The following is a 22,122-nucleotide window of genomic DNA, read 5'->3' on the forward strand; positions in this document are numbered from 1 at the left end:
CCCAGCCCTTGGCAACCACCATTCTATGCTGCTTCTCTGAGTTTGACATTTTTAGATTCCACATATAAGTGAGATCATGCACGTTTGTCTTTTTGTGCCTGGCTTATTTCACTTAACCTCCAGGCTTATCCATGTTGCTGTAAATGACAGGATTTCTTGCATTTTTAAGGTTGAATAATATTCCATTGTGTATGTGGACCACATTTTCTTTATCTGTTCATCTGTGATGGATGCTTAGGTGGCTTGCATATCTTGGCAATTGTGGATAATGCTGCACTGAACATGGGAGTGCAGATATCTCTTCTACATATTGATTTCCTTTCCTTTGGATGTATACCCAGTATGGATTGCTGGATCATATGGTAGTTGGTAGTTCTATTTTTTTGAGATGGAGTCTGGCTCTGTCACCTAGGCTAGAGTGCAGTGGTGCGATCTCGGCTCACTCCAGCCTCCGCCTCCTGGGTTCAAGTGATTCTCCTGCCTCAGCCTCCTGAGTAGCTGGAGCTATAGGCATGCACTACCAAGCCTGGCTAATTTTTGTATTTTTAGTAGAGATGGGGTTTTGCCACGTTTCCCAGGCTGATCTCAAGCTCCTGGCCTCAAGTGATCTGCCCACCTCAGCCTCCCAAAGTGTTGGGGTTACAGGTGTGAGCCACTGCGCCCTGTCCTATTTTTAGGTTTTTTTTGAGGAACCTCCATACTGTTTTCCAAGTAATATTTAAACATTTAAATTTGCCAGGAAAATGTGTCAGAAGCCTGTTGTCAGGGCTACCATGAGTCCATATAATGCCTTTGTGTAAATTAGAAAATGTACCCTTTCCTTAAGACACTTAATTGTTATAATAAGTATACTGATTTTCTTAGAATGAGATGCTTTACTGCCAGGAAGTTGTAATAAATATACAAATCTACTCTGTATTCATTCTGAATGGGAACTCCCCACCCCCCAGGATTGTTCAGTGCACCACCTGCATGGCTGTACATGGCAGCCCTGCTTATCAAAAATGGTGAATCCATGTAAGTCCTGGTTTCTATGTATCTGTTGTCTTAGAGCAAGGCCCACTGTTACGGGCCTCCCTATGCATAGCTATGACTTTGCCCTCATCTGTGCTTCCTTGGGCTCCATGGGCCAGCAGGCCCTGGTGCCTCCTTACCACCACCTTTGGGGCCCTATAGGCAGAGATGGAGTTGGTCCAGCAAATTGGAGTCCCTGCCAGTAAGATCATCTGCGCCAACCCCTGTAAGCAAATTGCACAGATCAAATATGCTGCCAAGCACGGGATCCGGCTGCTGAGCTTTGACAATGAGATGGAGCTGGCAAAGGTGGTAAAGAGCCACCCCAGTGCCAAGTAAGCTGAGAACCACTCATGGGGAGGCTGGGCTGTGGGGAGGCTGGGCTGAGGAGAGGCTGGGCTGTGGGGAGGCTGGGCTGTGGGGAGGCTGGGCTGAGGGGAGGCTGGGCTGTGGGGAGGCTGGGCTGAGGGGAGGCTGGGCTGAGGGGAGGCTGGGCTGAGGGGAGGCTGGGTTGTGGGAAGCCTGGCCTTCAGAGTGAAGGTGGGGGTGGGGTGAGGGGGTGGAGCTGGGGCAGGTCACCCTGTCCTGGACCCAGCCACAGTTGCAGGAGGTTGGGGCAGGTACTCCTAGACTGAACCCAGGATGCTAGGGTCTAGCTAGAACAAAGGCAGAAATAACTGGTTAAAACCCTAGACAGAGTGAGGCCCATGTGTTATGGAGGCCAAAGTCACAGGCTTGAGAGAGTCGAGAGAGTGGTCAGGAAGGCTCCATGGAGGAAGTGGCATTTGAAGCAGGCCTTGAGGAATGAATAGGATTTGGAGAGGGCATAAATAGTGAACTGCGTAAGCAAATGCATTGAGGTTGGAAACAGCATGGGGCATTCAAGCGTAAGCAGAAACTTAGTGTGGCTGCCGCGTGCTATGTGCAGGGGGTGAAGGAGATCCTGGTCAGGGGCGGGGACCCGGTGCAAATGGACTTTCGAAGGGGTCAGGGCTGGACGTTTTGCTCTGTCTGTGCCTTTTACACGATTACTGGACACCCTTGGACTTCCCAGGAGGGGCCTTGGGGTGAAGGGGGGTGCCAGGTGATAGGCCTCTCTACTCCATCCAAAGCAGCTTCCATCGTATTAATGGGTTCTCCTTAAGGCTTTGTTTAAAAGTGGTTCCTCTCATACATGACAAGTTTGAAAGCTCTGACTGCTGTGGAGACTGATTTGGAGGGACTGGAGCTGCCCCAGGAGAGTTGGTGAGGTCTGGACCAGGGCAGGGGCTGCAGGAATGGGCCCAGGGACATTTAGGGAATGGATCGGACAGGACTTGAAGGTTGATTGGCTGTGTAGGGAGAGGGAGGGGTCAGGGAGCCTGTGGGGTTGGGTGGCTCTAAGCCATGTAGCTCACAGCCCTTGATTGAGAGATGTGGCTGGGGTGGGGCGACAGGGTTTGTCCAGCAGAGGGGCACTGCGTGTCTCATCAGGATGGTTCTGTGCATTGCTACGGATGACTCCCACTCCCTGAGCCGCCTAAGCCTAAAGTTTGGAGTGTCACTGAAATCCTGCAGACACCTGCTTGAAAATGCGAAGAAGAGCCATGTGGAGGTGGTGGGTGTGAGGTGAGCACTGGGAACCCCTGCCATCCCCTCCCACACCAGGCTCCCTGCCTCTTTCCCAGGAATTAATTCTATATGAGACCTTCCCCAGGGCCTCCCAGTAGGGCCTGTCCCTGGGCCTGGAATTCTGCCATTTGAGAATTTCCTCTGCTTGAAAAGCAAGTTTGGAAGGGCCCCTTCCCCAACCCCAGGGTCCCCAGAAGGTCTTGTCCCAGGAAGTTCCATCCAGGGACCGGGCTTTGAGGGAGTTTTACCAGCCTGTAGGACAAAGATTTTGCAGCTACACTCTTGAGGGGCTTCTTTTCTTCTTTCTTTCTTTCTTTCTTTCTTTCTTTCTTTCTTTCTTTCTTTCTTTCTTTCTTTCTTTCTTTCTTTCTTTCTTTCTTTTCTTGAGATAGGCTCTCACTCTGTCACCTAGGCTGCAGTGCAGTGGCATGATCATGGCTTTCTGCAGCCTTGAGCTCCCAGGCTCAAGCAATTCTCTCTCCCGCCTCAGCCTCCCAAGTAGCTGTAACCACAGGCGTGTGTTACCACACCTGACTAATTTTTATTTGTTGTAGAGATGGGGTCTCACTTTATTTCTCAGGCTGGTCTCAAACTCTTGGGCTCAAGCAATCCTTTTGCCTTGGCCTCCCAAAGTGCTAGGATTACAGGTGTGAGCCACTGCACCCAGCCGTGTGCCTCTTTTCTTACAGGGATATGGAAGGAGTAATAATGAACTACTTAATGAACAATGAACTGCCTAATATAGGGCTTCGTTTATTCTGTACTTAGGATGTGCCAGGTGCTGTGCTAAGTGCTTCATGCACATTCTCTCAGCCTTGTGTGGTGTGGGTCTTGTCCCCGCATTATAGGTGGGGAAACTAAAACAAAGCTGAGTAAGCTGCCAAGGCCACCCTGCTGACTGGGAGGCACAGCCAGATCTGGTTGACTTGGGGGTCCTGGTTCTCATCCCAGAAGGAAGGATGGGAGGAGCACCAAGTGCCAGGAGACCTTGGATCACGCCTCCTGTCCACTCCTCCTTTGCCATATGGCCCTTGGCAACCCATTTAACATTTCAGGCCCTCAGTCACTGCATCTGTAAAATGGGCACAGTGTCTCATGTGCCCACCCAACGTCACACTTGGCTGGGGCTCAGGTGGTGGCACTTGGAGCCCTGCATGTCAGCCGAGGCTCTTCCTCTCTTCCCAGTTTTCACATTGGCAGTGGCTGTCCTGACCCTCAGGTCTACGCTCAGTCCATCGCAGATGCCCGGCTCGTGTTTGAAATGGGCACTGAGCTGGGTCACAAGATGCACGTTCTGGACCTTGGTGGCGGCTTCCCTGGCACAAAAGGGGCCAAAGTGAGATTTGAAGAGGTAACCCTGGAGCTGGGAGTGTCGTGCTGGGCTCTGCCGGGGGGAGGATAGGGAGGGATTAGATGATCGGAGGGAGACCAATCTGCGTGGGTCCTATGCACTGCATGCAGCGCTTGGTGCTTACCTGGGTGATCTCACTGCTTATTAACCCTGTGCTACAGCTGAGCAAACCGAGGCTCACAGAGGTTACATCACTTTCTGAGCCCAAAGCAGAGCCTTGTTCTGCCTGCCACGCACTTCACCAGCCAATTGGAGGCATAACCGGGACACATTTACATAAGTCATAAGGCTCTTTAAGGGGCGGGATAGGCCTTTTCACCCTCAGGTGGGCTGATGAGAAATGGGTGGGAAGGCAGGGAAAGGAAAACCAACCTTTGGTCTGCTCCCTGTCCATTCTCCTCCTCCATTCCCTTTTCCTTGTAACACTGTGAGGTGAAGTCAAGAAAAATGTGTCCTAGCAGTTCCCACTCCAACCACTAGAGGTCGCCTCTTCTTGGAAGGCGCCTCCTTCGGGAATACCGCCGTCTAGGAATTGACCTTACAGAAATAATTTGGGATAGTCTCAAAGAATTTGCCTCAAAGATGACTGTTCTAGCTTTGTTCGTAACAGAAGTCCAGTGGACTTCCCTGGTCCATCTAATACTCAGGATTGGTTAAATTATGGTACATTCTTTTGATGAAAACATTTACTTAATGTGGGGAGGTCATTCACAGTCTATTAAGTAAAACAGGTTCCAAAAACATATACAGAGACCTATCATGGTTATAATAAAAAATGGCGTTTGTATAAAAAATAATTAAAGACACTACTCCAAAAGATTAACAATAATTAGATTCATCTAGGTGATAGAATTAGGAGTGACTTTTATCTTCTTTTTCCTTTTCTGTATTTTCTGTAATCAAATGTATTAGAGTTGACCCTTGAGCAACGCAGGGCTCAGGAGTACCGACCCCCTACACACTCAAAAATCTGCATATAAATTTTGATTCCCCCAAAACGTAGCTACTATAGCCTACGGTTGACAAGAAGCCTTACTGATAACATAAACAGCCGATTAACAGGTATTTTATGTGTGATATGTATTATATACTGTATTCTTACAATAAAGTAAGCTAGAGGAAATAATTTTTTTTTTTTGAGACAGAGTCTCACTCTATCACCCAGGCGGGAGTGCAGTGGCACGATCTTGGCTCACTGCAACCTCCGCCTCCTGGGTTCAAGTGATTCTCACGTCTCAGCCTCCCAAGTAGCTAGGATTACAGGTGCAAGCCACCATGCTCAGCTATTTTTTGTATTTTTAGTAGAGATGGGGTTTCACCATGTTGGCCAGGCTGGTCTCGAACTCCTGACCTCAAGTGATCTGCCCACCTCAGCCTCCCAAAGTTCTGGAATTACAGGCATGAGCCACCATGCCTGGCCAGAAATAAAATAAGAAAATTATAAGGAAGGGAAAATGTATTTACTATTCATTAAGTGGAAGTAGATCATCATAAAGGTCTTTGTCCTCATTGTCTTCAAGTTGAGAAAGCTGTGGAGGAGGAGGAGGAAGAGGAGGGCTTGGTCTTGCTGTCTCAGGGTGGCAGAGGCAGAAGAAAATCCATGCGTAAGTGGACCCACACAGTTCAAACCTGTGTTGTTCAAGGGTCAACTGTATTTAACAAACTGGTTATTTATGAAAGAAAGATCCACATCAGGGCTTCTGGAATCTGAGTACCAAGTGTGATAGGAAGAGGACTTCTTTCCCATTGTGGGGCCGTGGAGGAGGGTGATTTACACAAGCACGAGGCTCTCTACCCAGCTCTGTCCCCTCCTACCTTCTTGGCCAGCTGTCCACAGTTACCAGCTGGGGCCTTAGCAGCTGCCAAATCCTTCTTCCGGAAATCAAAGCAGCTTTCAAGAAATAGACTTGGAGCTGTAGCCAGTCTTCAGCATAAAGCCCACATTTCAAACACATGATTGTCTCCCCATTCTCCTCCTACCAGATTGCTTCCGTGATCAACTCAGCCTTGGACCTGTACTTCCCAGAGGGTTGTGGCGTGGACATCTTTGCTGAGCTGGGGCGCTACTACGTGACCTCGGCCTTCACTGTGGCAGTCAGCATCATTGCCAAGAAGGAGGTTCTGCTGGACCAGCCTGGCAGGGAGGGTAGGTGCCAGGTGGGCAGCGGAGCCCTGTTCTCCCCTGAAGCTGGAGATAGTGGTTGGCTGAGCAGGATCTGGTTTTAGACCTAGTGGCAGAGGCTGGGGGAATCTGGAGAATGAATGGGTTCTTGCTTTAGGGAAACTTTCAATCAAGTCGCCCCACCCCAAGACATTTATTTAGCATCTTTTTTCCTAGGCGTGTTCATATTTTGTGAATTGAGAGCAAAACAACCTTAGAGAGAATAGATACTCTGTTGACCCCATTTTACAGATGAGGAAACCGAGAGCCAAAGAGAATACAAGTGAACTGCTTAGTAGCTAGTAAGAGCCTGCATTTGACCCCATGTCTGTCTGCTCTCCAAAATGCAGGCTGCTACTCACCCTACTGCTTCTCATAATATAATGAAAATAATTAATGACAGCTTACATTTGTTTGAGTCCACTTTACAGACGACAACATAGGCAGGGGGAGGCTGAGTCATTAGCCCAAGGTCACATGGCTGATAAGGGGCAGTGCAGGGATTCAAGTTCAGGTTAGGCTGATTCAGAGCTTCTGGGCCCACATCACCAACATCAGTGCTCGTCCCTGCCCTTCCAGATAGGTCAGGGATAGCAGCCTGTGAGTGACAGGTGTCAGGGACTCTGATCTTGAGACTTTGCCCTCTGCTCTGGGACCCTCATGCAGGGTAGCCGCAGGACTGTGCGCTCTTCCCCGGAGAGAATTCATATGAAGGGTGGTGGGCTCCAGGTAGAATGTCCTGTGTTCGTGTGTGGCATTCTTCTGGCTTCCTTTATAGACCTGGGAGATTGTCCCATCTGATCCAATCAAGAGACCTGGCTTCTCATTCTGGCTCATCCACTGCCCTATCATGTGCCTCTGAGCAAGTGGTTTAACCTTTTGGGGTCTTGAGTTTGGGTGGGCTGCTCTTCTGCCTTTGCTGGGGCACCTAGGGGCTCAGATGCAAGCAGGGGAGTGCGTCCTGGGCAGGTTGCTTGGCTGCAAGGGTGAGTGTTCCCAACACGGCAGTGAACCCATGTCGTTGGAAGGATGGCTGCTGATGGCTTTTGTTGTAGGCCTCACCTCATGGTTGAGGAATGGGCAGCCATTTTGCTTCCTTGCTGAGCCCACTGTTGTGTCAGCCCCACTACCACCCCCTCACATTGCTACTTGTGCTGCCCCTGACCCCTCCCCTCCTGCAGAGGAAAATGATTCCACCCCCAAGACCATCGTGTACCACCTTGATGAGGGCGTGTATGGGATCTTCAACTCAGTCCTGTTTGACAACATCTGCCCTACCCCCATCCTGCAGAAGGTGAGCTTACCCCACGTGGGCCTGTTTTCAATTGTGTGTGTGTATTTCAATAACATTTGTTGTGTTTTTATCTAATTTTTTAAAAGTCAAACATATTTATTGTCGATAATAGCCAACAAGGATGACGAAGGTTATCACCCACAATCCCACCACACAGAGAAAGACTCTGAGCATTACACATTTTAAAAAATGCCTTAGACTTTTCTCATGACATTGGAATCATATTGTTTTGTAACCTGCTTTTTCCATTTACATGGGGTGTAGCTCTTTCCATGCCTTTAACTGATTTTGGACAACATGCTTTTGTATTTTAACTAATCTAACTCTAGTGGTTGGCTATTTGGTTTCCTCTTTTTGAGCATTGTGAATGTATGTTGAGGTTACAGCTCTGTGGTAAGTTCCTGGAAGTAGAAACAGTTCATACACAGTGGGTTTTTCTGTAATAACAGGGGAACAGGGATACATAAAACATTCCTCCTAGCCTATAGAACCCAGCCCAGGGCCTCCAGCGCTTTTAATGGGCATCTTTGAGAGGATAAAGAAAACCGGACATCACTGTATCTTCCCCTCTCCATTGTGTGTTCCCATCTCTCTCTCTTTTTTTTTTTTTTTTTGAGATGGAGTCTTACTCCGTCACCCAGGCTGGAGTGCAGTGGCGTGATCTCGACTCAGTGCAACCTCCACGTCCTAGGTTCAAGTGATTCTCCTGCCTCAGCCTCCCAAGTAGGTGGGACTATAGGCACCCGCCACCATGCCTGGCTAATTTTTGTATTTTTAGTAGAGGCGGGGTTTCAACCATGTTGTCCAGGCTGGTCTCTAAGTCTTGACCTCAAATCATCCACCCACCTTGGCCTCCCAAAGTGCTGGGATTACAGGCGTGAGCCACCACGCCCGGCCTCTTGCCATCTCTTGACCTTTGTGCAGCCTCTCTTCCTGGAAAGAAACTTTCCTTACATGCCTTGAAGTGTCTAACTAGCACTCATCATGTTTTTCCTTCCCTTCCCGTCCTATCCAGTTTTTCAAAAGTCAGTCAGAGGGGTCTTGAAAATCAACTCCACTTTGTGGCTCTTCCTGCCCCTTATCCCTGTGCCGGCCTAGGGAACCCCTCTCTCCCTCCCTCCCTCCTCCAGGTGCCCAGGCACCCTGGATGTGCTTGATGGAGCCTCACTGCATGGTTAAATGTGGTTACATCTGCTGTTCGGAGTAGGCCTCCCCAAGGTGCTGAGGAATGCTGAGCTCTCTAGTCTGATGCACTAGCATTGCCTGCATTCCTGTGGTAGCCCACGTCCTACTGCACTGAGAAGGGACCAGGCCGGCCAGGTTACAGAGCGGACAGCTGCTGAGTCCCCGTTACTCTGCCTCTCCAGTCCTCGTCCTCCTGTTGCATGCTGGCTCTCACCCACTCCACTCCCTTCGTCGGCTCCTCAGAAGAGGAGATGACGGTGCCAGCCCACGGCCACGTCCCCCACCGGGTTCTCTGCTTCGGCTGATATCTAGTTGGCATTCCTGACTTGGGCACTGGGATGTTTGACTCTCTTTGCAGTCTGTGCTGTTTCTCCTCTGGACGACGCTGCGGTTTCTTCCTTTAGGCTCTTAACTGCTTTCCAAGTCTGGCCACGTGAGCGCCTCCAGAGTGGGGCCCACAGCCTGGTGGTGGAATCAGACATTGCATAGATGACAATACACATAATAAGTTAACTCCTGTGGTACTGGGAGTGTGTGTCAGAGGGATTCATCCTGGCTGGGGGTATCTGCACCTTCTTTCCCCCTTACAAGTATAATAGTTTTGGCACCTTTCTTTGCATACCTGCCCTTCCTTCCCAGGGATTTTGTGTTTAGACCTCAGTATACAAAGTTGTATGAGGCCGGGCGTGGTGGCTCAAGCCTGTAATCTCAGCACTTTGGGAGGCAGAGGCGGTTGGATGACCTGAGGTCAGGAGTTATGAGACCAGTCTAGCCAACACGGTGAAACCCTGCCTCTACTAAAAATACAAAAATTAGCTAGGCATGATGGCACATGCCTGTGATCCCAGCTACTTGGGAGGCTGAGGTAGGAGAGTAATCTGAGCCCGGGAGGTGGAGGTTGCAGTGAGCCGAGATTGCACCACTGCACTCCAGCCTGGGCGACAGAGTAAGACTCTGTCTCAAAAAAAAAAAAAAGTTGTATGAAACGTAATCCTTGGCTCAAGGTATACTTCTTATCATTGCACCGTGCTTGGCCCTTTTTTGAGACGGACCCCGTTCCCAGGCTGGATCAGGATCGCCCTGCAACTCCCCTCCGGTTCACCCGTTCGCTCCACCTCGATACTGGACAAGGGGCCCACCAAACCGGTAATTTTTTGTATTTTATAAGAAGGGGTTCCACTGGTTTTGACCCCTGATCCACCCCCCGGCCTCCAAATCTGGATTACAACCACCACCCCGGCCTGTTTGGCCTTTGTGTGTTTCTTTTTGTTTTTATTTTTTTTTATTTTTTGAGACAGATCTCTGCAGTGGTGCAATCTCGGCTCACTGCAAGCTCCGCTTCCCGGGTTCACGCCATTTTCCTGCCTCAGCCTCTCCGAGTAGCTGGGACTGCAGGCGCCTGCCATCACGCCCGGCTAATTTTTTTTTGTATTTTTAGTAGAGACGGGGTTTCACCGTGGTCTCGATCTCCTGACCTCTTGATCCGCCCGCCTCGGCCTCCCAAAGTGCTGGGATTACAAGCGTGAGCCACCGCGCCCGGCCTTTGCTTTTTATTTTTATAAATTCAGCAAATAATGCAGTACTCTCAAAGCAGTACTCTCAATATTCAAAGCACTGTGCTGAGGTCTGCAGAGGAATTGTCTGTGCTTTGGAAGTATAGTCCTGTTGGATAGAAACGTGTGTTGTATGTATGTGTGTGTGTGTGTGTGTGTGTGTGATTAGTATACAAGCTACAACCATGTATGAGAAAAGTACAGAGCAAATATTGTTGGAGCTTTTAAAAAATATTTTAGTACTGTACGTTTCTAAAAGATAAGGAACTTAAAAAATCACAATTCCATTATTAAATTAAAAAATGAATAATTCCATAGTATCCCCCGATCATCAGTGTTGACTATCCCCAACTGTCTCGTAATGGTTTTTATATTGATTTGCTGAAATCAGGAGGCAAAGAAGTTCTGCATGGTGCATTTGGTTGCCATGTCTCTCTCTCCCCTTTTTTTCTGGAGACAGAGTCTCGCTCTGTCACCTAGGCTGGAGTTCAGTGGTGCGATCTCGGCTCACTACAACCTCTGCCTCCTAGGTTCAAGCTTTTCTCCTGCCTCAGCCTCCCGAGTAGCTGGGATTACAGGTGCATGCCACCACGCCTGGCTAATTTTTGTATTTTTAGTAGAGATGGGGTTTTGCCATGTTGGCCAGGCTGGTCTCGAACTCCTGACCTCAAGTGATCCACCTGCCTCAGCCTCCCAAAGTGCTGGGATTACAGGCGCGAACCACTGTACCTGACTCCCACCCTCTTTTTAAATCTGTTTTTTTTTTTTGGTAATTTTAAACTGAGTTGTTTTTCCTGTGGAGTTTCCTGCATTCTTGATTTTACTGATTGGTGAATTTCCTGAATTTCCCTTTGGTGCTTTTGAACATGTTTCTCTGCCTGGTATTTTTTTTGAAATTAGGTAGATTTAGTGGTTTGAATAGTGTCTGAATCAGCTTTGGAATAAAAATGCTCCACGGGAGAACTTGTCTTTGTTCTCCCTTTAGAGTAATAAGCATCCTTATCATTTAACCCACGTTGCCTTCCAGGCAAAATCGTCACTATCTTGACTCATGCGTTATCATCCTCTGGCTTTCTTTTTCAGTATAGGTTTATCACATCTGAATCTATTCCTCGAGTGTATTTATAATTTACTGTATTTGTGTTTTGCTTTATAAAAGGGTATTTTGATGCATGTAACCTGTTTGGGCTTTTTCTCCCTTCATATCACAGTCTAAGAACCACTCACCCTGCTGCATGTCTCTAGAGTCCATTCATTTCATTGCTGTGTAGCGCTCTTTTGGTGAGTATGCTGCAGTTTATTTGTCCATTCTCCTCTCAAGGCATTTGGACTGTCTTTGGGTTTTTGCTACTGTGAATACTGCCGCTGTGAATTCTTGTTCCCCTCTCTCTGATGAGTGAGCAAGGAGTGGAATGGCTGGGTATAGGGCATGTGAATGTTTGGCTTCATGCGACAATGCCAAACAATTTTCTGAAGTGTTGTACTGACAATCCCACCAGCAGTGTGTAAGGACTCGGTGGCTCTGCATTTTCCCCAGCACAGGGTATTGCCAGACTGAAAACATTTTTCCAGTGGAGTGGATGTAAAATGGTATCTCATTGGGTCTTGATTTGCATTTCCCTCATTACTAGCAAAGCTGGACTTCTCTTTGTATATTTACTGGCCAAACGTTGTTTCCAGGAACTTCTTCCGGAGACTTGGTAAGTTGGCGTTGCCCTTCATGTCTGAATTTCTCCGCCGAGTGATCTGTGCCCACTGCCCCTGCTCACTCAGCTCCCTTAGCCCTTCCAGCCTCTCCAGTTGGGTACCTGTTCCACGATGCCATGGAAGATGCTCTTGAAGGTCCCTTCCACGCTGCTGGCTCTTCCATGTGGCTCTTCCGTCCCAGCAGCTGGTCCTCCTCTGTTTTCATGCTCCGCTCTCCTGGCTTCTGTGGCAACATCCTGGGCCTTGGCTACTCTTCTGCTGTTCTCACCTTGTCTCCTTAGCACTTCTCCTGCTCACCCTTTAAGTGTTGACTGTCTTGGGCCTCAGTCCTTGATCTTCTCTGTCTATATGCACTTCCTAGGTGCATGCTTCCAGACTGAGGCTCTTTGTATCTTCCATACTATCATCACTCCCAAATTTCTATCTCTATCCTGGATCACACCCCTGAGCTCCACACTTGCACATCCAACTACCCGCTTGACATTCCTACTGGGATTTCACAGACATCTCAAATTTAACTTGTTCAGAACTGAACTCTTGATTTCCAACCCCAAACTTCTCTTGGGAAATAGCACTGCCACTAGCCAACTGCTGAAGCTAAAAAAGTTGGCATTATTCTTGATTCTTGCTTTCCCTCTCCTTCCACACGCAGTCCACCTGCAATTCTTGAGTGTAGTTCCAAAATACATTTTGGTTTCAGTTAATTCTTTCTCTGTTGCCACCCTAATGCAAGCCACCATTGCCTCCTGCTTGAGCTACTGCAGTAACTGTTAACTGGTTTTCCACCCCATACTACTACCGGCTTACCACCCATTTTCCACGCTGCAGACAGAATGATCTTTTAAAATCCCAAAGATTATGCCCCTCCTCTGCTTAACACCATCTGTGGCTTCCCATTGCTCTCAGAATAAAACCTAGACTCTTTACCACAAGCAGCAAGGTTCCTGCCATCTTCCCAGCCACCTCTGCCCTCACTCCTGTCCCTGTTTTCAGCTCCACTTACCTGCTCCAGCCCCATTCCCCTCCTTTCTGTTTTTGTAACACCTAAGTTGTTTCTGCTCTCAGGGCCTTTGCATTCGCTCGCCCAGAATGCTCTTCCACTCACCCCGAGACAGCTGCTGTATTCTCTTTCTTATGTCTCAGCTCAGATGTCACCTCGTCAGGGAGGCCTTTCCTGACTGCCCTCTCTAAAGTAGGCTCACCTACCCTAGTCAGATAATTTTGATACCCTGCTTATTTTCTTCACAACCCGTCATAATCTGTTAATTATCTTGTTTTTGTTTTACTTGCCTATAGTCTGTCTTTTCCATTAGCAGGTAGGCTCTATGAGGGCAGCCACGTTGTCCAATTAGTTTCCTCTGAGTTCCCAGCACCAGACACAGTGCCTGGCACATAGTAGGTGCTCACTAAATATCTGTTGAATGAAATGTGAATGGAAAAATCAATCATTCAATAAACCGTGAGACCCTTGAGGGTCTCACATCTGTTCATATCTGTTTCCCTAGCACAGAACTTGGCATACAGTAAGTTCAGTATATGTTGGAATTAAATAGATTTTTTTTTTTTTTTTGAGATGGAGTCTCACTCTGTCACCCAGGCTGGAGTGCAGTGCTACAGTCTTGGCTCACTGCAACCTCTGCCTCCCGGGTTCAAGTGATTCTGCTGCCTCAGCTTCCCAAGTAGCTGGGATTACAGGTGCCTGCCACTACACCTGGCTAATTTCTGTATTTTTAGTAGAGACAGCATTTCACCATGTTGGTCAGGTTGGTCTTGAACTCCTGACCTCAAGTGATCCGCCCGCCTCGGCCTCCCAAAGTGCTTTGATTACAGGCATGAGCCACTGTACCCGGCCATTGTTTCTTTCATTTCTATGTCTCTGACAAGGATAAAGCATTGTGTTTTTGTTTATTGCTTTATTTCTTTTGATGTCAATGTCTTTTTATATCCTCTGTTCACTTAATTTGGGAGGTCTTGAAGTTTTTTCTTGCGCATAGAAATGAGCTTGCATATGCATGTGTGCATGTATTTAATATGATGTTTGATACAAATATTTTTTCACTCTAGTCGGTTATTATTTTTGTTTTGTAATTCTTTGTTATTCTTTCATAGAAGTTTTGACACACTATTGTGTTTTAACTAAGTTTGTTGTAATTAATAGGAAGGAACTCTTACTTTCTTTTGTGCTCTGTTGTTATAGATTATCTTTATTATATATATATAGTCTTATAGAAATAGAATGTTTATTAGAAAAAATTTAACACAAATAGTAAAATAAAATGATTCACTAATCCCACCATTCAGAGATGACTATTGTTAAACATACTTTGATTTCTACTTTTTTTGGGTTTAATGACTATTTTATTTTGTTTTATTTTATTTAAGACAGGGTCACACTCTGTCACCCTGGCCAGAGTGCAGTGGCACAATCATGCTCACTGTAGCCTCCACCTCCGAGGCTCAAGCCATCCTTCCCACTCCAGCTTCTGAATAGCTGGGACTACTGGCACATGCCACTATGCCTGGCTAATTTTTGTATTTCTCGTAGGGATGGGGTTTTGCCATGTTGCCCAGGCTGGTCTTGAGCTCCTTGTTTTGTTCAAGCAATCCTCCCACCTTGAGATTACAGACATGAGTCACCATGCCTGACCTGATAATTTTGTTTTAAAAGGTTGTCTAGTCTTTTTTTTTTTTTTCTTTTTTTTGAGACAGAGTCTCACTGTCACCCAGGCTGGAGTGCAGTGGCGCGATCTCGGCTCACTACAGGCTCCGCCCCCCGGGGTTCACGCCATTCTCCTACCTCAGCCTCCCGAGTAGCTGGGACTACAGGCACCCGCCACCTCACCCAGCTAATTTTTTTGTATTTTTAGTAGAGATGGGGTTTCACTGTGTTAGCCAGGATGGTCTCGATCTCCTGACCTCATGATCCGCCCGCCTCGGCCTCCCAAAGTGCTGGGATTACAGGCGTGAGCCACCGCGCCTGGCCTAAAGGTTGTCTAGTCTTGCTAAGAATAAGCAAGACTTTTTGTTTACTAATGTCACGATTTAACCAATTTTAGCTGCTCTGATATTAAAAGGTGTTTTCGTTAATATACTTCTAAAATATTGGAAATAATCAGAGCTGGGTGGGGGGGAGAGAACTAAGCCCAAAAGCTCTAATTTACAATGCTGTAACATTTTGAAAGACCAATCTTGTTTTTGATTTCTACTTTTTAAAAAAGTGTCATAGCGCACTTTGTTTTTCACTTTAAAATTTTATATATTGTGAGCATATGGTTTTCTTTAAATACTGATGTGTTAGGTGGACTTTTTAAATATAGAAACATTTTAAATGTTCATTGAGTGCTCTAAAATGATACATATTTAGTGTGTGTATTAGTTTGTTCTCACACTGCCAAAAAGGAATACCCGAGAGTGGGTAATTTATAAAGGAAAGAGGTTTAATTGACACAGTTCTGCATGGCTAGGGAGGCCTCAGGAGACCTACAATCATAGCAGAAGGGGAAGCAGGCACATCTTACATGGCCGCAGGAGAGAAAAGTGTGAAGGGGGAACTTCCAAACACTTTTAAAACCATCAGCTCTTGTGAGAACTCCCTCACTATCATAAGAACAGCATGGGCGGAACTGCCCCCCATGATCCAATCACCTCCCAACAGATCCCTCCCTCAGTATCTGGGGATTACAATTCAAGATGAGATTTGGGTGGGGACACAAAGCCAAACCATATCAGTGTGTAAAGATGCAATTCAACAAATGTGTATGAGCACTTCACAATTGCAAGATACAATCTGGTATAGGGTGGAACCGAGAGGAGGCAAGTATCGTGCGAGTTTTATGAGAATCTTGGTGGACAAAATTCAGGACAGTTATCCCAGTCCATGCAGAGAGATCCTCCTTTTATTGCCAAGATGGGGCTTTCTTACTTGCTGTTCCATTTTATTCTAGTTTGTTATGCTTTCAAAAGTGTGAATCTGTCTGGAATGTATTGCAATAGCACTTACCAAGTGTGTCCCTAGACTAAGAAGAGAGAAGACTCAAATAAAATTATAAATGAAAGAGGAGACATTACAAGATACCACAGAAATTCAAAGGATCATAAGAGACTACTACTAGCAAGAATAATTATACACCAACAAATTGGATAACTTAGGCAAATGGATAAATTCCTAGACACATATTACCTACAAAGCCTCAATCATGAAGAAACAGAAAATCTGAATAGACCAAGAGTGAGTTAGGAGATTGAATCAGTAATCAAAAACCTCCCAATAAAGAAAAGCCCAGGACCTGATGGCTTTACTGGTGAATTCTACCAAACATAAAAAAGAATTAATACCAATACTTCTCAAACTCTTCCACAAAACTGAAGCAGAGGAAACACTTCCAAACTCATTTTACAAGACCACAATTACCTTAACACCAAAGCCAAATACACCATAAGAAAAGAAAATTACAGGCCATGTTCACATCGATGCAAAAATCCTCAACAAAATACTAGCAATCCAAATTAAATAGCACATTAAAAGGATCATACACCATGATCAAGTGGAATTTATCCCTGGGATGCAAAGATATTTTAACATATCTGAATTTATCAATGTGATATACTATAATATTACCACAATGAAGGGTAAAAATCATATGATCATCTCAGTAGACGGGGAACAAGCATTTGACAAAATTCAGCATCGTTTCATGATAAAAACTTTCAACAAATTGGGTGTGGAAGGAATGTACCTCAACATGATAAGGGCCATATATGACAAGCTCACAGCTAATGTTATATTCAACAAGGATCCTAAGGTCAGGAGCAAGACTAAGATGCTCACTCTCACCACTTCTATTTAGTGTAGTACTAGAAGTCCTAGCCAGAGCAATTAGAGAACAGGAAGAAATAAAAGACATCCAAATGGGAAAGGGAGATGTAAAATTTTCTTTGTTTGCAGATGACATTATCTTATATATAGAAAACTCTAAGGCTGGGCGTGGTGGCTCACGCCTGTAATCCCAGCACTTTGGGAGGCCAAGGCTGGTGGATCACTTGAGGTCAGGAGTTCAAGACCACCCTGGCCAATGTGGTGAACCCCTGTCTCTATTAAAAATACAAAATTAGCCAGGCGTAAAGGTGTGTGCCTGTAATCCTAGCTACTCAGGAGGCTGAGGCATGAGAATTGCTTGAACCTGGGAGGTGGAGGTTGCAGTGAGCTGAGATCATGCCACTACACTCCAGCCTGGGCAACAGAGTGAGACGCCATCTCACACACACACAAAAAGACTGGCACAGTGGCTCACGCCTGTAATCCCAGCACTTTGGGAGGCTGAGGCAGGCAGATCACTTGAGGTCAGGAGTTCGAGACCAGCCTGGACAACATGGTGAAACCCTGTCTCTACTAAAAATGTAAAAATTAGCCGGGCATGGTGGTGGGTGCTTGTAATCCCAGCTACTCAGGAGGCTGAGGCACAAGAATCATTTGAGGCCGGGCGCGGTGGCTCACGCTTGTAATCCCAGCACTTTGGGAGGCCGAGGCAGGCAGATCACGAGGTCAGGAGATCGAGACCACGGTGAAACCCTGTCTCTATTAAAAATACAAAAAATTAGCCGGGCGTGGTGGCGGGCGCCTGTAGTCCCAGCTACTCGGAGAGGCTGAGGCAGGAGAATGGCGTGAACCCGGGAGGCGGAGCTTGCTGTGAGCCGAGATCGCGCCACTGCACTCCAGCCTGGGCGACAGAGCGAGACTCCATCTCAAAAAAAAAAAATTAAAAAAAAAAAAAAAAAAAAGAATCATTTGAGCCTGGGAGGTGGAGGCTGCAGTGAGCCGAGATCGCGCCACTGCACTCCAGCCTGGCGACAGAGCCAGACTCCATCTCAAAAAAAAAACAAAAAACTCTAAAGATTTCACCAAAAAACTATTAGACTTAATAAGTTCAGAAAAGTTAGAAGACACAAAATTAACATACAATGTTTCTATATGCTAACTATCTGAAAAAGAAATCAAGAAAACTATCCCATTTGCAATTACATCAAAAAATTACTTAGGAAATGTAAGGAGGTAAGAGATCTGTACACTGAAAACTAGAAAACACTGATGAAGGAAATAAAAAAGGACATAAATAAATGGAAAGATATCCCATGTTTGTGAATTGGAAGAATTAATACTGTTAAAAGGTCCATACTACCCAAAGTGATCCATAGATTCAATGCAGTCCCTATCAAAATTCCAATGATCTTTTTCCCAGAAGTATAAAAAAATCCTCAGATTTGTATAAAACCACAAAAGATACTAAATAGCCAAAGTATCTTGGGCAAAAAGAAGAAAGCTGGAGGCATCACATTATCTGATTTCAAAATATATACTAGAAAGCTACAAAGTAAGCAAAACAGCATGGTACTGGCATAAAAACGAACATATAGACCAGTGGAATAGAATGGAGAGCCCAGAAATAAATCTATGCATTTACGGTCAATTGATCTTCAACAAACGTGCCAAGGACACACAATGGGAAAGGACAGTCTCTTCAATAAATGGTGTTAGGAAAACTAGATATCCACACATAGAAGAATAAAATTGGACGCTATCTCACACCATGTACAAAATGGATTAAAGACTTTCAGATTGACTTTTTTTTTTTTTTTATTTGAGACAGTCTCACTCTGTTGCCCAGGCTGGAGTGCAGTGGTGTGATCTTGGCTCACTGCAGCCTCTGCCTCCTGGGTTCAAGTGATTCTGCTGCCTCAGCCTCCCAAGTAGCTGGGATTACAGACGTGCCACCATGCCCAGCTACTTTTTGTATTTTTAGTAGAGATGGGGTTTCACCATGTTGGCCAAGCTGGTCTCGAACACCTGAACTCAAGTGATTCGCCCACCTTGGCCTCCCAAAGTGCTGGGATTACAGGCGTGAACCACCGTGGCCCAGATTGACTTCTTTCACTTAGTAATATGCACTTAAGTTTCCTTCATGTCATTTCATGGCTTGATAGCTCATTTCTTTTTAGCACTGAATAATATTCCATTATCTGGGTGTACAGCAGTTTATCCATTCACCTACTGAAGGACATCTTGGTTGCTTCCAAGTTTTGGCAATTATGACTAAAGCTATTATAAACATCTATGTGTAAGTTTTTGTGTGACAAGCATTTTTAACTCCTTTGGGTAAATACTAAGGAGTACAATTGCTGGATCATATGGTAAGAATATGTTTATTTTTTTGTGTTTTTTTTTTGTTTTTTTTTGAGACGGAGTCTCGCTCCGTCGCCCAGGCTGGAGTGCAGTGGTGCAATCTCGGCTCACTGCAAGCTCCGCCTCCCGGGTTCACGCCATTCTCCTGCCTCAGCCTCCTGAGTAGCTGGGACTACAGGCGCCCGCGTGGTGGCTCATGCTTGTAATCCCAGCACTTTGGGAGGCCGAGGCGGGCGGATCACGAGGTCAGGAAATCGAGACCACGGTGAAACCCCGTCTCTACTAAAAATACGAAGAATATGTTTAGTTTTGTAGAAAATTGCCAAACGGTATTTCAAAGCGGCTGTACCATTTTGCATTCCCACCAGCAATGAATGGGAGTTCTTGTTGCTCCACATCCACACCAGCATTTGGTGTTACCAGTGTTCTAAATTTTGGCCATTTGAGCAAGTGTGCAGTAGTATTTGTTGTTTTAATTTATATTTCCCTGATGACATATGCTTATTTGCCATCTGTATATATTCTTTGGCGAACTATCTGTTAAAGTCCTTTGACCATTATAAACAGAGTTTTAGTTGTTTGTTTTCTCATTTTTGAGTTTTAAGTGTTCTTCATATATTTTAGATAACAGTCCTTTATCAGATGTGTCTTTTGCAACTATTTTCTCCCAGTCTGTGGCTTGTCTTCTCTTAACATTTTCTTTCTTTCTTTCTTTCTTTCTTTCTTTCTTTCTTTCTTTCTTTCTTTCTTTCTTTCTTTCTTTCTTTCTTCTTTCTTTTTCTTCTTCTTTTTTTTTTTTTGTCTTGCTCTGTCACCCAGGCTGGAGTGCAGTGGTGAGATCTTGGCTCACTGCAACCTTCGCCTCCCAGGCTCAAGCGATTCTCCCGCCGCAGCCTCCTGAGTGGCTGGGATTACAGGTATGCACTACCAAGCCTGGCTGATTTTTGTATTTTTAGTAGAGACGGGGTTTCACCATGTTGTCCAGGCTGGTCTCGAACTCCTGGCCTCAAGTGATCCGCCTGCCTCGACCTCCCAAAGTGCTGGGGATTACAGGTGTGAGCCACCAGGCCTGGTGAATATTGTCTTTTGCAGTGCAGAAATTTTTAATTTTAATAAAGTCCAGTTTATCAATTCTTTCTTTTATGGATTGTGCCTTTGGTGTTGTGTGTTCTTTTTATTTTCTGTAGTGCTTATTACCTTCTAACATACTATATAATTTACTTGTTTGCCTTCGCCCTGCTAGACTGTAAACCCCATGAGGACAAGGACCTTTGTGTATTTTGTTTATTAGTGTGTCCCAAGCATACAAAACAGTGATTATCCAAATATGTATTAAATGGCAACCTAATTCTGAAACTGGATTTTTGTTTTGGAGTGTATGCTGAATCATGGTAGCATTGACCTTCAGTTTTGATATCTGTGTGGGTTCCTAGGGCCTAGTCAAGATGGAGAATCCAATAGGATGCCCTTACGTAGAGCTGATAACCCAAAAGAAGTATATCCTTAGTGTAAGAGTCAGCTAGAGAAAAAAGCCCATTCTACAGAGAAGGGCAGCAAGAAAACTTCCCTGTTTTGATCTTGGCAGTGATTGGAAGAGAGCAAAAAATTGAGATTTTGTAACCACAAGCCAGCCTTCTTTTGGGCTTGTGGCCCAAATTCATATTAACTATGGTCTGAAAAACCTTAAGTCTCAAAACAATTTCATCTGGCGGAAGCAAACAAATTCTCTCTGGAGGAGGAATCTTCAGTTTAGGCTTCTCACAGATAAGGTTTCAAAGTACATGAGCTCACAGTCAAAAATCACAATATACAAAGAAACAAGTCATTGTGAGGAAGAACCACGAAAGCAATAGATAGCAGATCAGACCGGCATTTACTTCATATATTGGAATTATCAGGTGCTAACATTCTTTTACAATGTTTGAAGAAATAAGAAATTGAAAATATGACCAAAGAATAAGTGAATATAAAAATATGTTTTAGCAGATTTTGAAAAGGATTAAATAGAACTAGAAATGAAAAATATGAAAATGGAAATTATGGCCAAGGTAAGCAGCATATTAGAGACAACAGAAGAGAGAATGAGAGAATGAGAAGATAGAGTTGAACAAAGTATCCAAATGTAGCACAGAGACAAAAAGATATAAAACAGGAAAGGCTAAGGAAATGGTGTATAGAGTGAGAAGGTGTAATGTCCAATCATAATTTCAGGAAGAGACCGTATCAGGATACAGATGCCACACTAGTAATTTGAACAGGGAAATTTTAACATAAAGAATGGTTAACTCTAAAGGTGGTTAATTACAATTACTAAAAGGGGTAAAATCAGCTACCACCCCTGGTCCTGAGGGAGAGTGAACAAGGGAGGAACTTAGAAACACAGAGGAGGAGGGCTCCTCCCTCCAAGGCTGATATTGCAACCTTTGAGGAGAGGCTGCAGTGTCACAGAAACAGCAGTCTACCAGTGGCAAAATTCTCAGAGGGTGACTACTGCAACAATCCATGCAGCACAGAAGCAGCCTGCTGCTGAGTGGGGGAGAATCTTGCTGGAAGGTGCAGGCCAGGGCTGAGCTGTGAAGGCCACTAAGGTGAATGCTACCATGTACTTGCTGGGTAACCTTAGGCAAGTTACTTAATCTCCCTGAGTCTTATTTCTCTAGCTTCTCCAGTTGGAAAATGAGGGGCTGAACTTTAATTACTAATGTTGCTTCTTGTTTTGAAGTGAGGCCATTCCCAGTGTATTTCCACGAAGTTAGAGTTGGTTCCTTATTGAAATGGTCTGTCTTCATTGTGGAGTTTTGTTTTGATTTTTCTGTAGTTTTGATCAAGAATAGATGGTACAGCTATTGAATGCCATGTTGAGATGTTAAAATGTAAATATCTAGAGTAACCACTATAAGAATAGAAATAAGATAATATAACTTCTAACACAGAGGGTAATTAAAATAGTTTAGTTTTGATCCCAGCATAAGAAATAGACCAGCTGAGGCAAACTGGGAAGAATATTGAAACACATATATAATTGATAAGAGATTAGTAGACAAAATATATGAAGAATTCTTTTTTTTT

At 45.3% G+C, this 22,122-nt stretch overlaps 1 protein-coding gene across 11 annotated transcripts in view; it reads left to right on the forward strand.

Annotated features, from left to right (window-relative positions):
• The window catches only part of AZIN2 (antizyme inhibitor 2), a 41,425-nt gene that overhangs the window by 10,314 nt on the left and 8,989 nt on the right, over positions 1 to 22,122 (forward strand). For 7 of the 11 annotated variants that reach the window (XM_058443474.1, XM_058443477.1, XM_058443470.1 and 4 more), the window contains 6 exons: positions 1,177 to 1,349; positions 2,488 to 2,622; positions 3,811 to 3,976; positions 5,497 to 5,580; positions 5,960 to 6,122; positions 7,319 to 7,431. In XM_058443474.1, coding sequence (XP_058299457.1) covers positions 1,177 to 1,349; positions 2,488 to 2,622; positions 3,811 to 3,976; positions 5,497 to 5,580; positions 5,960 to 6,122; positions 7,319 to 7,431 — 834 coding nt within the window. Of the gene's footprint in view, positions 1 to 1,176; positions 1,350 to 2,487; positions 2,623 to 3,810; positions 3,977 to 5,496; positions 5,581 to 5,959; positions 6,123 to 7,318; positions 7,432 to 11,380; positions 14,601 to 22,122 lie in introns of those variants that run through there. The other 4 variants (XM_058443475.1, XM_058443476.1, XM_058443478.1 and 1 more) reach the window with 4 other exon arrangements.

The sequence above is a fragment of the Hylobates moloch genome, unplaced genomic scaffold (assembly GCF_009828535.3).
Source record: "Hylobates moloch isolate HMO894 unplaced genomic scaffold, HMol_V3 SCAFFOLD_8, whole genome shotgun sequence".
In the NCBI taxonomy this organism is placed as follows: domain Eukaryota; kingdom Metazoa; phylum Chordata; class Mammalia; order Primates; family Hylobatidae; genus Hylobates; species Hylobates moloch.